General features: G+C 38.9%; 1 protein-coding gene across 3 annotated transcripts in view; it reads right to left on the reverse strand.

Annotated features, from left to right (window-relative positions):
- The window catches only part of LOC114653820 (coiled-coil domain-containing protein 106-like), a 51,072-nt gene that overhangs the window by 21,614 nt on the left and 7,493 nt on the right, over positions 1 to 21,965 (reverse strand). For 2 of the 3 annotated variants that reach the window (XR_003716572.2, XM_028804365.2), the window contains exons 2-3: positions 8,395 to 8,620; positions 2,406 to 2,591 (exon numbers count right to left, since the gene is read on the reverse strand). Coding sequence is in view for 2 of the 3 variants with exons in the window: in XM_028804365.2 (XP_028660198.1) it covers positions 2,406 to 2,591; positions 8,395 to 8,599 (391 nt within the window). In the remaining variant the exon portion in view is untranslated. The remainder of the gene's footprint in view (positions 1 to 2,405; positions 2,592 to 8,394; positions 8,621 to 21,965) is intronic. The other variant, XM_028804366.2, reaches the window with a different exon arrangement.

A 21,965-nucleotide genomic window follows, 5' to 3' on the forward strand; every position in this document is an offset into this window, starting at 1 on the left:
AGTTAGCATATGCTGGATTTATGTCCAAGTGTCTGTTGATGGCGTTTTCATCTGATAGCCAAGACTCGGCCAACTCACAGAGAAAGTGGAAGTGCTAAAAAAAACTTGATAGCAGCATGTCTGTGCGAACCATTTGTGAAACATACGACATTGGCTCTTCAACAGTGTATGATATTAAAAAACAGAAAGAAAAACTGTTAAAAGTTCTTTTCTGACAGTGGATCAAAAAAGCAAATGTTTGTAAGGAAGTCAATGACGGAGGGAAAACATTCAGAACTGGACCAAGTTCTCATAACCTGGTTTAATCTTCGTGTAAGTGAAGGTGTGGAAATTTCTGGTGATTTATTAAAGGAACAAGCCAAAGTGGTTAATGAAAAGCTGGGATTGCAACACAAGTGTGAATATTCAGAAAGTTGGTTGCATCGTTTAAAGTCACGACATGGCTTACAGTTTTGTGCCGTGTGTGGGTAAAAACGTTCAGCAGACAAAGATGTGGCTAGTGCATACGTATGTGGATGAATTTGCAAAGTTAGTTAGTGATGAACATTTAAGTCCTAAACAAGTGTACAATGCTGATGAGACTGCCTTGTTTTGGAGATGTACGCCAAAAAGAACTCTAACAACTGAGGATGCAGAATCACCATCGGGGTTTAACACTAGAATTACCAGAGCCAATGAAAAAACTCGCAATTCCAGCCCACCTTAAAGCCCTTCGCACCTCTCCGTCAGCGTCTTTTGTCTTCTCAATGTGTAGATAAGCCCAAGCAGCAAGCAGCCTGCTAATACCACCATCCCCACCACCTCAGAACAGGTAAGAAGTTCACCCAGTGACTGCCTTGATTAATTATCTGGGGGTGAGCTACCCAGAATTGTAAGGGGAAATAATTTGATGTGTGTTTTGTTTCTACAACAATCTATGCAAACACATCGTTAAAACAGAAATGTTTTTCATGTTTTAGTAATAAATAACAAAATGCAGACATGAACTGTGTAATGTGTGAAGGCTGATGGCCAAATATCAAATAAACACTTTCACAAAAGGTGCAAGTACAATACGACAGCTTCCGTGGTGCTGTGGTTATAACTGCCGACTTACAATCCAGAGGTCGTGACTTCGAAACCAGCTAGGATTGTTTCAGTCGAGCAAGACAAGTCTACGTGTTAATAGTGAAGTAAAGGCAATTGCAGTCTGTTCGTCTTTCTCCACTTTAAGCCCCTCTGTGACACCAAGGCTGTCTGAAAGGCATTTAAAGATTTTTGTCCAGAATGATGTTAATTTGGTACACGCCCAAAACTTGTGGCCTAGTGAAGCTGGAGCTTGATTGTAACGTTCGCAGGTTGGACCTTGCCCTGGAAACATTTTGGACAATTTGAAACAAGATAAATGTGCTTGATAAAAGATTTTAAGTTGAATAATTGAATGCTTTGTGCATATGGAGCTGGAATGAACTCTGTGGATTGCTGCCTTCCACTCATTTTCTGAAATGTTGTGTGAGAGATCCTTTTCCCACTGGAATCTTTAAAAGGAAAGGACTTTAAAATGGCTTTATATATTACAAAATGCTGTCTGAGTCATCAAGACTGATCAATATTTCTTCTGGAACAGAAATAGGTGGTAGTGAGGAAAACTGGGTGGATTTCATTTAGCAAAGTTTCTAATTTTGGAGACAGTGGAAAAATTGTGTAGAAGAGAAGCTAAATTTGGAGTGTAATTCTTCATAGGATGCAAAGACATTATTTATATACAAATCTATAAAGAATTTATTTCCATATGTTTTCCAAACATCAAAAACTGTGTAAGTTTGAGAGGGTGGAAAAAGGTGGTTATCATGTAGAGGTGCCACAGATAAAATATTCTCTAACCTGAAGTGCTTCCTACATTGGTTCCATAGAACATGTGACAATATTGACCCTATAATCCTATGAATTGAATGGGCATCAGAAAAACCAATAGTCTGTGAGAAGCAAAGCTGTGTGGGGTATAGTAGCTACTGAAGACATGTTCTAGTAAATATAAGGGTATATTCAAACCATTCCACCTTTCAGACAAGTGCACATCAAAAAAGAACTTACAAAAAAAGTCAGATACATTTTTCTTAACAGTCCCATCACCTTCAACATATTGGACAATTTTCAGACTGTAACTGGCATTAATGTGGATTCAAAATTTAATCAAGACTTAGGTTTTGAAAATAGGGAACACCTCCTAATACAAAATTACTAGTCTACATTTAAATAGAAATAATGAGCAGACAGAAATAACAAAAGTTTATCGACTCAAAAACAGTTTTTTTTGATAGAAACCTTAAGAATGAAAACTACCTTAGAAAGTAAATGTGCATATAAAAACATTCAAAATCAGATAAGTGTTCATAAACTGTAATTGTAAAATAAAATGTACTTACCCTCTGATTGCTTGGCACTCCTTGTTAAGTTTTCAATTTGTGCACGAAGAAAATTACGATCTTGCTGGAGATCTTCAACCTGTTTCTCAAGGTAATTGATCCGTTCTTGTTTGCTTTCGAGCTGGCATCTAAGCTTTGTTATAGTCAAGATAGCAGTCGGAGAAAGGCTTTCTGCTGCGGTTTCTGCTACAACAAGAAAGACAACTGGAAATTTTTCCTTTTTTTTTTAGTTTGTGTTTTATTCATTAATTAAACAAACAAATGTATATAAATTAGATGATCAAAAAATGTCCAAAACCTAATTTTACTTACCACTAAAATTATCTGCAAAGATGATGATGGGAGCATCATCTTTTGGGATGACTCTTCTGTTTAATGACCTGGACCACAACCAAGTGGTTTTCTTTTTTTACCAAAACATTTCATGGGGGATTTCTTAGGACCTCTCACTAGGAGTAGATACTGAACTACAAATTATTCCAGATTGCTAATAATTTCAGAAAATGCACAAAACAATGTTTGAAGAGTAAGACCAATAATGTCACATATAAACCTTAAACAAAATAAGATCAGTATTAGACTATCTATGATCACAATCACAAAATGCGTAGTTGATGAAGCAGTTTTATAAAAACAAATCAACAAAAGTTTCTCAAAGAAGATGTGAGAGACTCATTAACTTTTGGGAATATAGTACCTTGCCAAAGTATTAATTCCCCCTCAGTGTTTGTCCTGTTTTGTCACATTCCAATTTGGAATTAAAATGGATTTTCGTTTGGATTTTATTTCACAGACTTAACAATATAGTTGAAATTGATGAAGTGGAATGAAAATAAAATACCTTCTATATATATAAAAAAACAAATAAAAAATGAAAAGTTGTGAGTGCATATGTATTTGTTCCCTTTGCTATGAACCCCCTTAAATAAGATCTAGTTCAACCAATTAACTTCAGAAGTCCCATAATTAGTTGATGAGGGTCCACCTGTGTGCAAAGAAAGTGTCACATGATATGTCACATGATGTCTGAATAAATAGACTTGCTCTGAAAAGCCCACTAAGAAAGCAACATGAAGACCAAGAAGCACTCCAAACAGGTCAGAGTCCAAAGTTGTGGAGAAGTATAGATCAGACTCAGGTTGAAAAAAAAATATCCCAAGTGTTGAATATCCCACAGGGTACCATTAAATCCATTGTAACAAAATGGAAAGAATATGGCAAGACAAGACAAGAGAGAGTCGCCCACCAAAACTCACAGAGGGCATCATTCAGAGATGCAACAAAGACACCAAGGATAACTCTGAGGGAGCTGCACAGATCCACAGTGGAGATGGTAGTATCTGTTCATAGGACCAATTTAAGATGTACACTCCACAGACTGGGACTTTATGGAAGAGTGTCCAGAAAAATAGCCATTGCTTAAAGAAAAACAATAAGAAAACATGTTTGTCAAACAGCATGTGGTGGACTCCCTAAACACATGGAAGAAGGTGCTCTGGTCAGATGAGACTAAAACTGAACTTTTTGGCCATTATGGGAAACACTAAGTGTGGCACAAACCTAACACTTCCCATCACCCCAAAAACACCATTCCTACTGTGAAGCGTGGTGGTGGCAGCATTATACTGTGGGGGCAGGAAAACTGATCAGGATTGAAGGAAAGATGGATGACACTAAATACAGGGCAATTCTTGAGGAAAAACTTTCATTCTGCCAGAGACTTTAGACTGGGATGAAGGTTCAACTTCCAACAGAATAATGAATGACCCTAAACATACTGCTAAAGCGACACTGGAGTTCTTTAAAGGGAAACATTTAAATGTCTTAGAATGGCCTATTCAAAGCCTAGACCTCAATCCATTTGAGAACCTGTGGCATAACTTGGAGTTTGCAGGACAGCAACGCAACTCATCTAACTTGAAGGAGCTGAAGCACTTTTTCCTTGAGGAATGGCAAAAATTCCAGCACATGCTTAATAATGAAGGACATGGTCCACAGAGCTACTGTGGAACATGGTGGTTTTAAAAGACAAAGGATACGTCGTTTTCTCAAGAAAAGATGTTTTTATCAAACTGCAGTGCCTGACATTTACAAAATCTGTAGTGAAAAGACAGCTGCTTAGCTAAAGACATTTCATAATTTTGAAGTCACAACAGATCTCGTCAGTAAGGTCAGTTTTGTTAGTGAACAGGGCAACTTTAACTTGCATTGCACTGCAAAACAATGAATATTATTTCTATCACCTATCTTTTTTTGAAAATGTATATGACGCGAGACACGTAGATTAAGTTTGCATTTCATAAATATTCAAATGTGCATAGTAGAGTATATTAAAATGTTGAATAAATGTTAAGTAACTGTCATTCTGTTTGTATTTCCATTAATTATGTCCTTAAGTTATTTGTAAGCTATTGAGATTAGGTGTGGGCAGCATCAATAGCTTTGCATATTTAAAACAATTGTTCAGCATAAAATGTAATCTGCATGCTTAGATACTGTATTTGGAATCATGACCTCAGTTTAAAAGTGGCATTTCTGAACTGGGGCTATTAAAAAATAATCGCTAATTTATTGTTATTAGAAACATGCTAAATAATGCAATACTGATTTCAGGTCATACTGGTCAACCCTTGGAACACTAGCAACAAGCACTCACATGGTAAGTTAAGTAAAGCCTTGTGGGATCATTGGGCTTGCAACTGTCTAACCATTTTGAATTGAAGATAGGACTCCTGACCAATGAATGAGGGGTAGAAGCAATCCAATGTGAACATGTTTCCTGTGCACTACTCTGATTTTTCAGAAATTTTTATCTAACAGTATTTTGGCAAAACATGCATGTGTTTGGCACGTTGTGAGTATATGAATGAATGACCTGACATGTTGATCATTCAACTCAAATATTGTGAGATTTTTTTTTTATATATAGATGTTCTTTATATTATTTGCTGCGCGCCCAGTATTGGTGTACATGTTCATTCTAATAAGCTTACTTATCTCCACTCTTATTGAGAATATGAGATTCGATTTTTTTCTCTGACATCACAACAAACCACACTGTACATTGTAAATCATGTTTGAGTTAAGTATTCCTTTAAAACACACTTGAAGAGATCTCAAAATAAGCTCCTTTAAATTTTATACACTTCAAGCCATGTAAAACACACATCTCAAATATCATAAATTGACCCAAATTTCCTGAAAGTATCTTAAAAATATTGCAAAACATATTTCAGGCAAAAAAAAAAAGATATTTATTAAAACTTTTGATATACTAGGGGGCTTTGCCCCCTGCTTGCCATGGTGCACTACGTTCCAGCCACTTCGCGTCTCTGTCACTTGCATTGTCAACGGGGGGGAGAGGAAGGTGAATACACGCTGAGGAGATGCGGTCGGATCAGCTGCCGTCTTTCTCATTCTGCTGCCAAGCTGCATGTTCTGCTTGTCGCAGTACGCATCGATCATTTAAAAGGCTGTACAGCAACTGTCCTTTTGTCTCACTGCCTTGTCTTGCGGGACGTCAAATTGTCTTCTGAGAAGATCATGTATCGTCTCCTTCCAAGCCTTCAAAGATTGTTTTTTATAAATAGAGAGATATATCACTTAAAATTTGATTACACATAATGGAGTTGTTCTGAAAAATATTACCTTATTTATGATGCAGATACTTTCCTGTCAAATACAGTAATGCATGATTAACTTTTTTTTTTGAAAGAGATTAAATTATTTAAAGATAGTTTATTGAAACCACAGACAATAGGACTAACCGCTGCCTGCGATTGGGAAAGCAGATCATAACCTGGTTCTGCTTCAGCCTCACTACAAACCAAGAGTGAGGGAGCTACCTACAACCACACACTCATTCAGGAAGTGGTCCCCTGAGGCAGAGCAGGTTATGAGAGACTGCTTTGGAACTACGGACTGGGATATCCTGCAAGGATCACATAGTGAGAACATTGAGGAGGTAGTTGACTGCACTACTGACTACATCAACTTCTGTATGGAAATTGTAGTTCCAGTAAGAACAGTAAGTTGCTATGCTAACAACAAGCCATGGATTACAAGTGACATCAAGGGCCTTTTGAACCAGAAGAAAAGGGCTTTTAAAGGCGGTGATCAGCATAAGCTCAAGCGCGAGCAGAAGGAACTCCAAGTCCAGCTCAGGGTGGCGAAAGAGCAGTACAGGAGAAAGCTGGAGCAGAAGTTGCAGAACAACAGCATGAAGGAAGTGTGGGATGGGATGAAGATCATCACTGGCTGCAGCTTGAAGTGGGGTGCCACCATCGAGATAGACGTGGAGAGAGCAAACCAGATGAACAATTTCTTTAACAGGTTTGACCACCCTAACCCACTCTCACTCTCACCTCAGAGTACTGCACTCTCCACCCATCCTTCTGCTGATACCAGCATAGAAGAGAGTTTCCCCCCACCTACAATTACAGCAGCCCAGGTAAGCAGAGAGCTGAGGAGACTTCGTGCCAGCAAAGCAGCGGGTCCAGATGGAGTATCGCCATGACTGCTGAAGGCCTGTGCGCTGGAGCTGTGGAGTCCTCTACAGCACATCTTCAACCTGAGCCTGGAACAGGGGAGAGTCCCCAGGCTTTGAAAACATCTTGCATCACTGCAGTCTCAAATGTATCACGTTATTGAGCTGAATGACTTCCGGCCTGTCGCTCTGACGTCACATGTGATGAAAACCATGGAGCAGCTGCTGCTTCACCACCTGAGGAGAAGGTGGGAGTGGAGGATGCCATCATCTACATGCTACACCAATCCCTCTCTCACTTGGACAGAGGCAGTGGTGCAGTAAGAATTATGTTTCTGGACTTCTCTAGCGCCTTCAGCACCATCCAACCACTGCCCCTTAGGGAAAAGCTGACAGAGATGGGAGTAGATTCATACCTGGTGGTATGGATCGTGGACTATCTTACAGACAGACCTCAGTATGTGCATCTCGGGAACTGCACTCCTGCCACGTGCAAAAGTTCGCTGACAACACTGCTATCGTGGGCTGCATCAGGAGTGGGCAGGAGGAGGAGTATAGGAAACTAATCAAGGACTTTGTTAAATGGTGCGACTCAAACCACTTACACCTGAACACCAGCAAAACCAAGGAGCTGGTGGTGGATTTTAGGAGGCCCAGGCCCCTCCTGGACCCCGTGATTATCAGAGGTGACTGTGTGCAGAGGGTGCAGACCTATAAATACTTGGGAGTGCAGCTGGATGATAAATTGGACTGGACTGTCAATAGTGATGCTCTGTGCAAGAGAGGACAGAGCCGCCTATACTTCCTTAGAAGGCTGGCGTCCTTCAACATCTGCAATAAGATGCTGCAGATGTTCTATCAGATGGTTGTGGCGAGTGCCCTCTTCTACGCGGTGGTGTGCTGGGGAGGCAGCATAAAGAAGAAGGACGCCTCATGCCTGGACAAACTGGTGAGGAAGGCAGGCTCTATTGTAGGCACGGAGCTGGATAGCTTGACATCTGTGGCAGAGCGACGGGCGCTGAGCAGGTTCCTGTCAATCATGGAGAATCCACTGCATCCACTGAACAGGATCATCTCCAGACAGAGAAGCAGCTTCAGCTACAGACTGCTGTCACCATCCTGCTCCACTGACAGATTGAGGAGATCGTTCCTCCCCCACACTATGCGACTCTTCAATTCCACCCAGGGGGTAAATGTTAACAATTAACATTATACAAAGTTATTGTCTGCTATACCTGCATTTTTATCACTCTTTAATTTATTTGTTTTTTTTATCAGTATGCTCCTGCTGCTGGTGTATGTGAATTTCCCCTTGGAATTAATAAAGTATCTATCTATCTAACTTACTATACATCATAAATCAATGAAAATTCTGTAACACCACTAACAGATTGTTAAAGACATTTTTGCATCCAAAAAAATTATATTTCTAAGCAGCTGAACCATTGGAAAGATTTACAAAAAAAGACATAAAATTGGCTTTTATATCATAAATGTTCTTACGTGAAACCACGCTGCTTGATGTGTCATCCTGTTCTACGTCACTTGCAACTGCTGATGTCCTGCTGTCCCACTGCTGTGTGTCTGTGTCCTCAGTTTTAAACCGATGCATGCTGCTCACAGTTGCCTTCTTTCTCATGGCTGAGCTGGAGTGTATTTCGGCCTCAGGGGAATATCTTATAAGCTTCTTTGGCCAAAGAGCTGACATGTCTTCCTAAGGCCTTCTTATCTTAAGTGGGGAAAGGCAAAGACAAAAAAAAAACTTTGTTAGAAAAAGAATGTATACTTTATGGTTAGGAAATGATACAATAATAGAAATTTTGGCAATAAACCCTTTTAAGGCAGAGCTAAAATTTTGATAGAAATTAAATTTGGAAAGATTTGGAAATTGTAGGGGGAGAAGTACTGCTACGATTAAATAGGCTGAAATCAAACAAATCACCAGGACCTGATAATATTTACCCTCGAGTTCTTAAGGAGGCTATCGAGTACAAATATAAACCCTTGACACATATTTTTAGGAAGTCATTGCGCACTGGGGAGATTCTGAAGGAGATTCCGAAGGACTTGAAAAAAGCAAATGTTATCCCGTTATATAAAAAGGATGACCGGGTGCTAATATTAAAACGTGGCAATGAGCAGCTCCTTGCTGTTCATTCAGAAGGAAGCATGTCAATTGTCAACTGTCTCTACCTCTTATAATCAGCCTTGAAAGAAACAAGATAAAGCACAGAATAAATTAACTCTTCTGCCTTCAAACTTAGTCATAATAATAATAAAATGTTTGCTTACTGTTACACTATTTGTTCATTGCAAGTTGGTGCAGAAAGCAGTAAATTAATAAGTCTGATGAACAGACCGTTTTCCCAAAGTGTTACTACTGCTAGTATGAGTGTGAGCGTGTGCAAGTGACCTCTGTGATGGATGTACGCCCTATCTATGGCTGTTTTCTGCCTTATTCCTCATTCTGCAAGGACTGTTTCTGGCCAAGGGAAATCCTGAATTGAAAAAAAGCAGGTTTGAGAATTCTATTTGATGTACAGGTACCCTCCATAATTTTTGGGGCAAAGAGACATTTTTCCTTGAATTACCACTCCGCTCCATAGTTCTAAATTACAAATCTAACAATTCAGACATTGTGATTAAAGTGCACATTGTAGCCTTTCATTTAAGGGGATTTTCACACATTTCAGTCATGCTGAAGTTACAACACTTTTAATACATGACCACCAACCCAGGGCATTTCAGGGCAACTTAATGTTTGGCAGGTCTATTAAAGCTATCATATTTAGGACTTTCTCCCATTTCCCTTACATGCAATGACTGCTTGAAGTCTGTGATTCATACAGATCACCAGGTGTTCTGCCAAGCCTCTAATCCAGCCATCTTTAGCTCCTGCTTGTTTTGGAGACTTGACCCCTGAAATTTTCTCTTCAGAAAAATGGAAGGCATGCTGAATTGGGATTTAAATTGGGTGAATTTTTTGAACTCCTGTGTTGCCTCAGCAGTGTGCTTAGATCATTATCTTGTAAGATGTAATGCTGTCCATGGAGTTTAGAGGCCTTTACTGGAAGTTGAGCAGAACATATGTTTCTAAACACCTCAGAATTCATAGTGCCTCTGCCGTCAGCAGTTCCATCATCAATGAAAAGATGTGTGACAGGACCTGTGGCAGCCATACATGCCCAAGCCATAACAGTCTCACTACCATGTTTACCAAATGAGTTGCAATGATTCGGACGTTCCTTTTCATCTCCACACTATGCTCTCGCCATCACCCTGATGTGGGTTCATCTTTGTCTCGTGTGTCCACAAGTCCTTTTTCGTAAACTGTAATCTGGCCATCCTATTTTTATGGCTAACTAGTGGTTTGCATCTTGTAATGTGGCCTCTGTGTTTCTGTTCATGAAGTCTTCTGCAGATAGCCAACTATGACACGTCCACAACTTCCTCCTGTTTTTGATCTGTCAGTCAGACATTTGGGGTTTTTTCTTGACCATAGTGAGGATTCTTCTGTCATCAACTGTGGAGGTCTTCCTTGGCCTACCAGTCCCTTTGTGATTACTGAGCTCACCAGTGCATTTTTTTTTCTTAATTATATCCCTGGCAGTTGATTTAGGTCATTCTAAGGTTTTAACGACGCCTCAGATTGTTTTATTTTTGTTTTTCAGCCTCATAATGGCTTCTGTGACTTTCACTGGCACAGCTCTTGTCCTCATGTTGAACAATGACAACTACAGACTCCAAAGGGTAGAAGCAAGCTGAGGTATCTTATGAAGCAAGGAAACACACCTACGAAATTGGAAACACCTGGGACGCCAACTGTTCCAAACATTATGGAGCCCTGAAATGGAGGGGACTGGGTAGAAAAAGTGTCATTTCTACGTGGTGTGACCGAAATTAAAGCCTGCAATGTGCACTTTAATCACATCTTAATTGTTTGAGTTGTAATTTTAAATTGTGGAGCAGGGTGGTAATTCAAGGAAAAATGTGTCTTTTTCCCCAAACATTATGGAGGGCACCATATCTGCAAAGGGGCTCACCAGACAGTGCTATTACAGTAAGTGTCAACATTCCAGGCCTACAGACTATTTTATGTTTAACATATTCATAAAATGAAAAAAAAAACATCTGGATCAGGAGGCATTGTTGATGAAATATTAAACTGCAAAGCCCATTCAGAAGTGAAATCTATTTTAACAAATTCATGGTCTAGCTGAAACACAGCAGAGATCTAGTCTAATTAAGTGATTTCTCTTTGCAAACTATTTCTAGTCTACTGATCTGAACACCTATAACAAATTTAGATAAACCTCCTGCTCCAGTATATTTACACAAGCGGCTTAAAAAACAAACAAAATGCAATGAGTGCTTACCTTCAACTGTGGAGAACTAACCATTTATAATTTCAAGGTACACAGCCTTCTGCTTCTGACCATAGCCATCATATTTGGTCAAGCTTTCAGCGCAAAAGACACACAGTATCTCACAAAAGTGAGCACACCCCTCACATTTTTGTAAATATTTAATTATATCTTTTCATGGGACAACACTGAAGATATGACACTTTGATACAATGTAAAAGTAGTCAATGTACAGCTTGTATAACAGTGCAAATTTGCTGTCCCCTCAAAATAACTCAACTAGTGCTGGGAGGTATACCGTTTCATACCGAAAACAATTTTTTATTTTTCTTATACCGCAATACCAGTTTAAATAGCCTAAACAATGTTCAGAACATGGCGCAGTGGGAAACTGTTTAAGGTGGGACCTTTTTCACTGCTAAACTGCTAAACACGCATACAACGGAGTACATGCGTTAGTGGAGGTATTGCGCGGTGAAAATGGACAGAGAACATTCAGAAACTGAAGCTGTAGCAGACGATAAAGTTGAACATGATGACACAGAAGAACTTTTGCTGAAAAAAGGAGCCGCGTCTGTTGTCTGGAGATATTTTGGTTTTAAAATGTCGGATGTGGACCAAACAACTATTTACTGCAAATGCTGTCGAGCTAAAGTTGTCACCAGAGGCGGCATCACGAGCAATTTGCTGCACCACCTTAGCCACAAACATGCTTTGGAGTACCATGAATGTATGGAACTAAGATTGGCACCCTCCACGTCCTCAGGTAAAACTGATAAAGCTAGAGGACACTCAAGTCAGACGTTACTTGTAGACACATTTGCTAGAGGACTGCCTACGACAAAAAAAGAAAGCGGTGGATCGAGATAACTGTGGAATAATAAAAAAAATTTAAATCAATATATTAAATAATAGTTGAACAAAGAATCTTGGACTGAGGACCTTTGACCTATTTTTGTACTTAGATAAACAAATCTAAAATGCTTTGATGATTATTAGCTGTGTGCATTTGGGTGGATGGAAAATATATTATTATGCAAACCAGCTGATGCTAAGAAAATGTATATGTATATATATTTGCAAGTATAAGAATTCTTTGTGTTAACCATATGAATGCATTAAGACTGTTAAAAGAGGAAAACCATTACCTGTATAATCATTTTAACAGTATAAGTATATTACTAGTTTGTATTAATGAGCTATGGATTAATTGTTTAATAATATGACTTACTTAAACTAACAAACTAAAGATTAATTGATTATTAATAAGACTTACATATAAAAATTAAGTGTGTGTACGGAAAGCTGAAAGAACAAACTTGCAACACTTCCGTCAAACTGCTGACTCTTAGTCTGTACTCAGGAAAACTGCTAATCTTTTTTATTTTCCAAACGTCTGTGATTTTTGTTTAATCAACAGTAATAGGTTCTTTCACTTCTTCTTCAATCGTTTTGAACAAATGTGTTGTAATATTATTAAATTCCCCCAAAGAATTGTGTAACCTTATCCCATGACAAGCTGTCTCTGTGAGATAATGACTCTTTTATAAAAAGGAAGCTGACCCCCTCAAGATTGGGCTATTGTTGGTAACTGTCAGTGACACAAGCTGACAGGGGCTGCAGTAGTTCTCTCTGCTCACCAAGAATAAAGAAATTGCTTTTTACTCTATATCTGCTGTCTACCTGCTGTTTGCCTCGAACCTTCATCCACATAACCAATGCCATTACAATCCATATGGATAATGTGTCAGTGGACAGAGATGGTTAACATTAACAGAAAGTGTAGTTGGTTTACAAAAAAATATTTACTATTTATTCCTTATCTAAGACATGTTCAGTGCAATACAACTTTTGACAAGCACCTCTGGATATTTTACTAAGTCTAAATACCTCTTTGGATGGTTGAAAATATGTTGTCAAAATTATAGTTTAAGTTGTTTGCAAAATTTGTTCAATAAAAAGGTTCTATATTTTCAACTGTCATGCAATGTGATTCCATCTCTTCATTAGTGCCACCCCCTTGAAAACCATTACTTTACTTTGTCCAGGAATCCCGGGCTCCCGGTAATCAGGAGCCCAGGAATGGATTCCCTAGGCCCCACCCTATACAAAGATGATAAAAATCATGACATTTTGATATATAAACCAAATAACTTCAATATTTGCGGCACTGAATGCAAGCATGGAGTTTTCATAGTTTCTGGCTTAAGGATGCTAGACTCGTAAGGGAGATGTGATATTAATGTGCTTTAATTTCAGCATCAAGAAGTATTCTTTGAGGTCCTGGCAGCTGTAAATAATAGCAAAACTTTTGTTAACTAATAAACCAAAACTAATGATGATTACTCAATAACAGCAGTGCACTAATACTAAAATGAATACAAAGTGTAACAGCCATTTGCAAGTTATGTTAAATGTTTGCCTGTATACAGGGTAAGTACTACATTTCTCAAGGTCAATGCGTGAGGTACAGGCAGCCGAGTAGGTTGGGGTGGATGGTCCTTTGATAGTTAATCCGTTGTAGTTTTCAGTCGGCCACATGCCTTGGTCCAGTGTGCACCGTGCTTTCACTGTCGAAGAATTCTTCAAAAACAACACACCCATCATCACTATGCAATGCGCCTTTCAAACGCACTTCAGCATTCCTCTTAATGGTGATGTCCCAAATCGCAAAACAATTCTTCAGCAGGTGGTTAAATTTAGACAGACGGGTACAACATTGAATAGGAAATCTCCAGGCCGTCCTTAGACTTTACGAACGTCTGAAAACATCCAAGCTGTAAGGGCATCAATTTTGCAGTCTCCTAGATGTTTAGCCGCTTAAACCTGCTTCTGCCTTAGGCATTTCTAACACGTCTTTGAGGAGGATTTTGCATGAGGACCTTAACTTCCATCCATACAAAATGATGATTGTGCAGGAATTCACTGAGAGAGACTGGGAAAGCCACAGAGAGTTGCACGCAAACATTCTGCAAATCCTTCATCAAGATGCCATCATCATGTGAAGCGACGAGACACATTTCCATTTGAATGGTTGCATAAATAAGCAAAACTTTCACTATTGGGTGGAAACCAACCCTTGTGAACTTCATCAGAGACCTCTGCGTAGTGAGCATGTTACAGTTTGGTGTACCGTTGCAGAATTTCGCATAGTACACCCTTACTTTTTTGAGCAGGGGGGAGCAACGGTCACAATCACTTCAGAACATTACACTGAAATGCTAGAGAACTTTTTTGTGGCCCCAACCGGAACAAATGAATGTGGTGGATGCCTGGTTTCAACAGGATGAAGCAACAGCTCAAACAGCGCGGAGATCCATGCAAGTTTTGCAGGAGATGTTTCTGGTGAAGTGGATCTCCCTGCGCGGCGGAGTCGGGTGGCCTTCATGTTTGCCTGATCTCGCTCCATGCGATTCTACTTGTGGGGCTATCTCAAGTCAAAGGTATACACACACAGACCTCAAAACCTTGAAGCCCTCAAGGATGCTATTCACCTTCAAATGGCCAAACGAGACATGTGAATGTTCCGAAATCATCTCGAAGAGTGTATCGCTAATGATGGCCACCACCTTGAAGACATAATTTTTAAAACAAAGTGGAAAAAAAATCTATTTTGTATACCTTTTCTTGTGTTGTAATGAAATTTATTTTATCCTGTAGAGTTTTTGTACAATAAACGTTTGAAATGTGGTACTTCTTTTTGGCTCACCCTGTCTATGAGAGGTTCTTATAACCCCCACAAGCTGAATTGAATTGGTATATTCTAACTATTTCTTGTCTCTCTGACCATTGATTAGTCTCAGTTAGTGACCTGCCTTGCCGTGTGTAAGGCATGGAAGGGACACATTTTCAAACCATGCCTTAATGTGCTCAGTTGTATGTGCAGAGACATTTAGAATGTACTGAATGTGAAGTAAAGGATAGTGAAATAATTCATCCTTATACTGTATATAGAAGCAATTGAAGTTGAACAAGAAGAAACATTTTTCCTTTTTCACCTTTTATTCTACGTGTGTAACAACTTTTCTCTATTCTTGTGTGGACTGTTTGCATGAATTTTCGCTAAACCTTTTTAAAAACGAACATTTTTGGACTGAGAGATTTCTTTTGGCACGTGTCTGACCCAAGCTTGATCCTGTCTTACATACCAGTGGCTACACATAGTATATTTTGTCAGTCAAAAAAACTTTTTTATTTATAATAATAATAATAATGCATTTTATTTATAGGGGCACTTTACATTAGCAGTAAATCTCAAAAGTGCAACATAAAAAGATTAAACAAAGGCAAGGAAAGATAAAACAACAATAATTATAGCATTCTTGTTAATAAGCTTTCCTAAACAGAAGAGTCTTTAGCTGTTTTTTAAAACAGCCCACAATCTACTGTGTTCTTAGGCTCCCTGGTAGGGCATTCCAGAGCCGTGGAGTAGCGGCTGCAAAGGCTCGGTCGCCCATTGTATGAAGTTTGGTCACAGGGGGGCAAAGGCGGTAGGTACAGTATTTGTAAAACGGAGGTTTCTTGTAGTGGACTGTAGTATAAGGAGTTCCTTAAGATATTGTGGAGCATTTCCATAGATACATTGGTGAGTAAACAAACAGAGTTTGTATTCGATACGGAGATGGATAGGGAGCCAATGAAGTGACCGAAGGATTGGTGAGATATGTTCATATTTCCGCACCCTCATCAGGATTATATTAATATATAAAATTATTACATATTAAATATATACTGAATATATATTATTAATATATATTAAATATATACTGAATATGTATTATTAATATATATATCAGGTATATTTCTTTCAAATGCATACATAATGTTGAAATTTTTCATGTAGAAAGTAGGCTGAAGTGGTATGAACATGTAATGAGGTGAGACAATGAATATGTGACCAAAAAAGTGATGGGAATGGAAGTACAGGGGAAGAGAAACCATGGGAGGCCAAAGCGGAGGTGGATGAATAAAGTAAAAGAAGATCTAAAGGAAAAGGTTTGACTGTCGTGGAGGTGGTGCAGGACTGAGCTGTATGGAGAAGGTTCATCAAGCACATTAACCCCACATAGAAGTTGGAAAAGATGAAGAAGAAATGTTTTTTTTTTTTTTTTGTGTGTGGCTTGGAAACTGTTAACTTGAATACAATGATACATTTTTTTTTAATTATTAAACAAACAGAACAAATGCAATACAGTAATACTGTTAACCTTTTGTACACCTTTTATATGCTTCACTCCAACTGAAAGTTTAGTGTGTTAATGCTACTGAAGTGGGAAATTGCTGGGTCATCTAGCTAGGTCACTTAAGTGTTTTTACCAGTTGCACTGAAAAAGCTTGGCTTATCATTGGTTGGTAAAATGGCACATTAAGATCCTCTTTTTTTCTAGCAAAAGAGATACACATGCAGCCTAAAAAATTCAAAATATGAAAAATGCAACAGCAATAAGCTGATGTTTAATAGGCAGTTCAGTGATTCAGTGGTTAGCACTTCTACTCCTAATCTAAATGGATGTTGGTTTGAGTAGAATTTGCAACTGTCCTAAGTATATATTTTTTGCCATGTGGTTTCTCTACCATATTTTAGATATGTGTGTGATGACACAGAATGGTAACTTTGAATTGGACTGGTGTTAATGTGTGTGTGGGTGTGTGTCCTGTGACAGACTGACATCTGATGTTTTGGGATAGGTTTTGGCCTCCTTGATTTTATGATTTGGTTGCGTATACCTGAAAATTAATGGGAGAATGGAAGCCATAAAAAAAAATTACCCTAGGTTCTTGCCTATAAGTCGGACTCGTGTATAAGCCGGAGACCAAAAATCATACGAATTTTTAAAATAAAATCTTATCATAGATAAGCCGGACTCATGGATAAGCCGAATGTACTATAACCTATAACTAATAGAAGAGAGGGAGGTCAGTGGTCTCACTCGCACCCATTTAATTTCTTTAAGGGGGGAGAGAGTGTGAGATATTGGCGTCTCTCTCACTCCCCGCATGGCGCGGCCGGAGCGCGTTCTTTCTGCTCTGGGCGTCGCCGAGTCAACACGCGCGCGTAGCGGTCATTTAAATTGTGATTTTATATGTAAGCATATTTAAATATATATCGCGGATTTTTTGCTGGTTCGCGGATTTCTGCGGACAATGGGTCTTTTAATTTCTGGTACATGCTTCCTCAGTTGGTTTGCCCAGTTGATTTCATACAAGGGACGCTATTGGCAGATGGCTGAGAAGCTAGATTGCTTACTTCTCTCTCTCTCTCTCTTGCGCTGACTATCTGTGATCCTGACGTATGGGGATTGAGCAGAGGGGCTGTTCGCACACCTAGACGATAGGGACGCTCGTCTAAAAATGCTGAAAGATTATCTTCACGTTGCTATCTTTTGTAAAGCTGATTCCTGAAAAGACATGCTGCAGAGTGCTTCGCATACTTAAAAGCTCGAAGGGCATGTATTGATTTTTGACTGAAAAACAAACTCAGTCTCTCTCTCTCTCTCTCTCTGCTCCTGACGGAGGGGGTGTGAGCTGCCGCCTTTAACAGCTTTGTGCCGAGGTGCTTCGCATACCTAAAAGCCAAACAGCACCATTGATTTGTTTGCTAGAGATTGTTTTCTCTATCTATGTGACATTCTGTGTTCCTGACACACACACCTTTGAAGAGGAAGATATGTTTGCATTCTTTTAATTGTGAGACAGAACTGTCATCTCTGTCTTGTCATGGAGCACAGTTTAAACTTTTGAAAAAGAGACAAATGTTTGTTTGCAGTGTTTGAATAACGTTCCTGTCTCTCTACAACCTCCTGTGTTTCTGCGCAAATCTGTGACCCAAGCATGACAATATAAAAATAACCATATAAACATATGGTTTCTACTTCGCGGATTTTGTTATTTCGCGGGTGGCTCTGGAACGCAACCCCTGCGATGGAGGAGGGATTACTGTATAAGCCGGATTTATGTATAAGCCGATATTCTATTTTTTCATTTTCACAACTTTTTTCCTTAGATAAGCCGCAGCTTATAGACAAGAACTTAGGGTAATAAAATTAGAGTGTAGTTTTCTGTACAGAAATAATCTATACTACATTTATAGAGGTAACTCCTTTACATAGATTAATTTAAAGTGAAAATGATTGATGTTGCACAGCACTTTCATGTATGTGAGAGAGGGGAATTTCTCCCATTGTAACAACAAAGGGGCTGTTTCTTTTGACTTTTAGCATAAGGTTTATAAAGAACGATGTGATTGTCATGGCCTACCTGATTTTGTTAACATATGCACATATTCAATTTATCTACTGACATTTAAAAGATTAAAATCAATACCAAAAACATTATTAATATCATTGTCACATGAATTACCAAATATGAAGACATTTCAGGATGTTTTCATTTATAGAAACTCTATTGTAACGATACACTGCTCATACAAAGGTTGTTAGAAAAAATAGCTTTGTCAAATTTATTAGAAATGCTATTGTGAGATTTTATTACATCATTACAAGGAGAAGACAGTAGCTGGTTAAGGAAACTTATAAACAGTAATATTTAATGGCAAGTCAAATGAATTCAAATTTCATATGACACAACTAATGACATAAATGTAATGTTTGTTCATGTATTTTCATGAGTTAAATATGCTGTTTCAGTAGCTCAGCAGTTTGTGCACCTCTCAGATTATGCACAATCCCTTCAACACACTACAGGTCGTATGATTAGAGATTTGCCTTGTGCTTCAAAACATTAAAAAATGTCTTACCAGTGCAGACCTGTAAAAACACTAATGTAATACTTAATATTGGAAAGAAATGTAGTCAGATGTGTGTGAGGTTGGTGCGCCGTCCAAGGTTGCATCCTGTTTTATTATGACCAGTGCTCCGGAGATAAGTCCCAACAACCAGAGACCCTGAACTGAATACGCTGGTCAGAAAATGTATGGCCTGTAGCCGTGTTCAGAAAAATCTAAGAATAAATGCGAAGCATCTGTTTTGTTTTTAAATCGCAGTGTATGGTGCCATAGTCATCACTTTTATCTTACTGACCTCTTACACCCCCTCACAATCACTTAGTTCCTCTGACCAGAAGTTACTAGTCAGACGGGACCATACCTTTGCAGCAGCTGCCCCTAACTTTTCCAGAAGTGGTTTATTTTAAATCTAGCCGACGCCCACCGTACCATACGGCGGTGTAAGAATAGGAACGGAAAACGGTGAGAAAGGAATTCAGAAATCAAGAACAAACAAATACTTCTTGAAAGACGCATTGTGCATGTAGAATTTCCGGCCAAGCAGGATTACATGTGAAAGTGATAAATAAATCAGGCTTTCCGAATTTACGTACTATGGCCATGGCATCCTGATAGTTTTGTTGCATGTATCTTGGACTTCCTGAAAATGTGGACGGTAATATGATCATTTTGCCTACACATACGTTGTTTTTTTCAGCGTTTGCTTGCAGTGCGTCTGATAGTCCTTTGTATTGTTCCACGCGCAGATCTTGTTGATGTACTCTGAGATAGTTGAGATGCGTGCCCTCTGTTTTAACATACGCATCTACGACGTACTGTTGGAATAGTTTGCCACTGGAGTGCAAAATACTAAATGTATTCCTCATTGCTAATCTGTACACGTAAAATTGGCATTGAGTAAGCCTTATTCGCTTGGCAGTTCTTTTATCAAGAACATGTAAATCTTTGTGCCAGCCAATGTCTCCGTAAGGGAATAAAAGTGGGTAAACCATAGGATTGCAATTCACATTGGAAATCTGCTTACAGGAGTTGCCTATGGGATAGATGCAAATGTCCCTTTCAGCAGGTGGTTCGCCATCTTCTCCGACAAAAATCGCTGCAACATCGGTGTGACATGTCGGGGCATTGTATCATCGTAAATCATGCTTAGGGTTTCCTTGAAAACCATTCGTACAGATGCTGTTGGATTGGATTGAGCGATTTCATGTATGTGTTTGTATGATTTAGCGAAGGGGTTGATGGTTCTGAGCATGGAATCTAGCTGGAGAAGTAAATTTTCGCTGCATGCAGAGTTTGCTTTATTTTGTAAGTGAAGTTTAGTAGCTTGCACTGTGTCAAAAACATACAACTGTCCATATCCTGGAGAGGTAGAAGTGTTAGCGTATAGTGGAGAGATTTGGTGATAAATTTGCCTGTGTATTTTAAAACAGTATGGTCCGTGGCCAGGAGGTTGAGTTATCTGTGCACCCATGGAAGCAAACGCTAGAGAAGAGTTGTATTCTCGAATGTGTTCACGATAATTTTTAGCTTCTGATGTTTGCTGTGTAATAAGCTGTTGTAAAAAGGTAAAGCTACTTTACCGTTGTGGCAGCACCTCGAGTACTTGTTGGATGTATTACGCTTAGCAGGCCAGTATAGTGCACGACATGGAAGACGACAAATAGGAATCGAGAAATGCCGTGTCGGCTGCGTGTGGGCGGGACTGGTTTTGAAGTGGAAGCAGGATGAACCAGAAGAGAAATATATATAAGAGATATTTTAGCAAGAATGCGGAGGTCTGGAATGTTAGAAGCATGTTGTGAATTGGCATCACTTAATTGACTTTCTGCCCAATGAAGCACATTGGCTATGCACAAATACAAAAACAGCATAAATCAACAGCATGAGGGCATGTAGATTACGCAATGCAAATAACTTCAGATTTTTTTAATGGATGTCCACTGTATGAACAATTTTGTTATCTCCATTTTCAATAAAAACATGAGCTTAAAACTTTTTCTTGGCCATCATTATAAACAATATGTGGTAACACATTAAAAAATATATATTTTTATTGGAGTTTTCCTTTAATATTTGCTTTCACAGCTCAGGTTGCATTCTAACAAGAAAAATTGATTGCAAAAAGTTACGATTAAAGAGCAATTTACGATCGGTCAATCGATCTTTTATTTGGTGTATTGTCATTGGCATAAAGAAGCCCCAGTAGCATTTCTTCAAGCACCTTGGCTGAACAATTAATTGGCTGAAAGTACTCAATGCTAGAGTCAGAGAGAGGATGCACAAGATTGCTCATAATGGCACTCAGTTTTGTTTTCATTTCACTACTATCTCCAGTGAGTGCAGAGAGTGTCCCCATAACTGAGTCTGCCTTTTAAATTAGCTTGTTGATTTGGTGGGCATCGTCTGAAGGGATGTTACCGCCAAAGCACACCACAGCATATTAAAAAAAGAAAATCATATTGGCCATCATTGACTTACAGAACATGTGACGGATGTCATAACTGACATTAATGGAAATGTTAATTAGAAAAATCCAGTATTTTATTTATTTACCAAAAACAATTAATTTTTTGCATATAGTAGTGTAGCATTTTTACAATTGAATGAATATAATTTAAAAAGTCTGCAGCTCCGGCAATATAATAACCGAGGGGGAGCTGTGTGTGCTGTGTGGCACTGTTGGACTGAAGTGCAGGTTCAGGCACTCTCGTTGTTGATTTTACATGCTCTCCCCATGTCTGTATTGGCTTCCTCCTGCATACGAAAGATAAGCATGTAAATTCGAAATTTAAACCTGGCCTTTGCGAGTCAGTGTGGGTGTTGTGTATAATTGTGCCCTGAGATGGACTGGTGCCCTGTCCAGGTTTGTTTTCTGCTTTGCGCCTGACGATCCCAAGGTATGGTCTAGTGTCTGTGATCCTAAACTGTTTCTGTGAATTTGAAATAGTTGGACCAGATCTTGAGCT

This window comes from Erpetoichthys calabaricus, chromosome 6 (assembly GCF_900747795.2).
Source record: "Erpetoichthys calabaricus chromosome 6, fErpCal1.3, whole genome shotgun sequence".
Taxonomy (NCBI): Eukaryota; Metazoa; Chordata; class Cladistia; order Polypteriformes; family Polypteridae; genus Erpetoichthys; species Erpetoichthys calabaricus.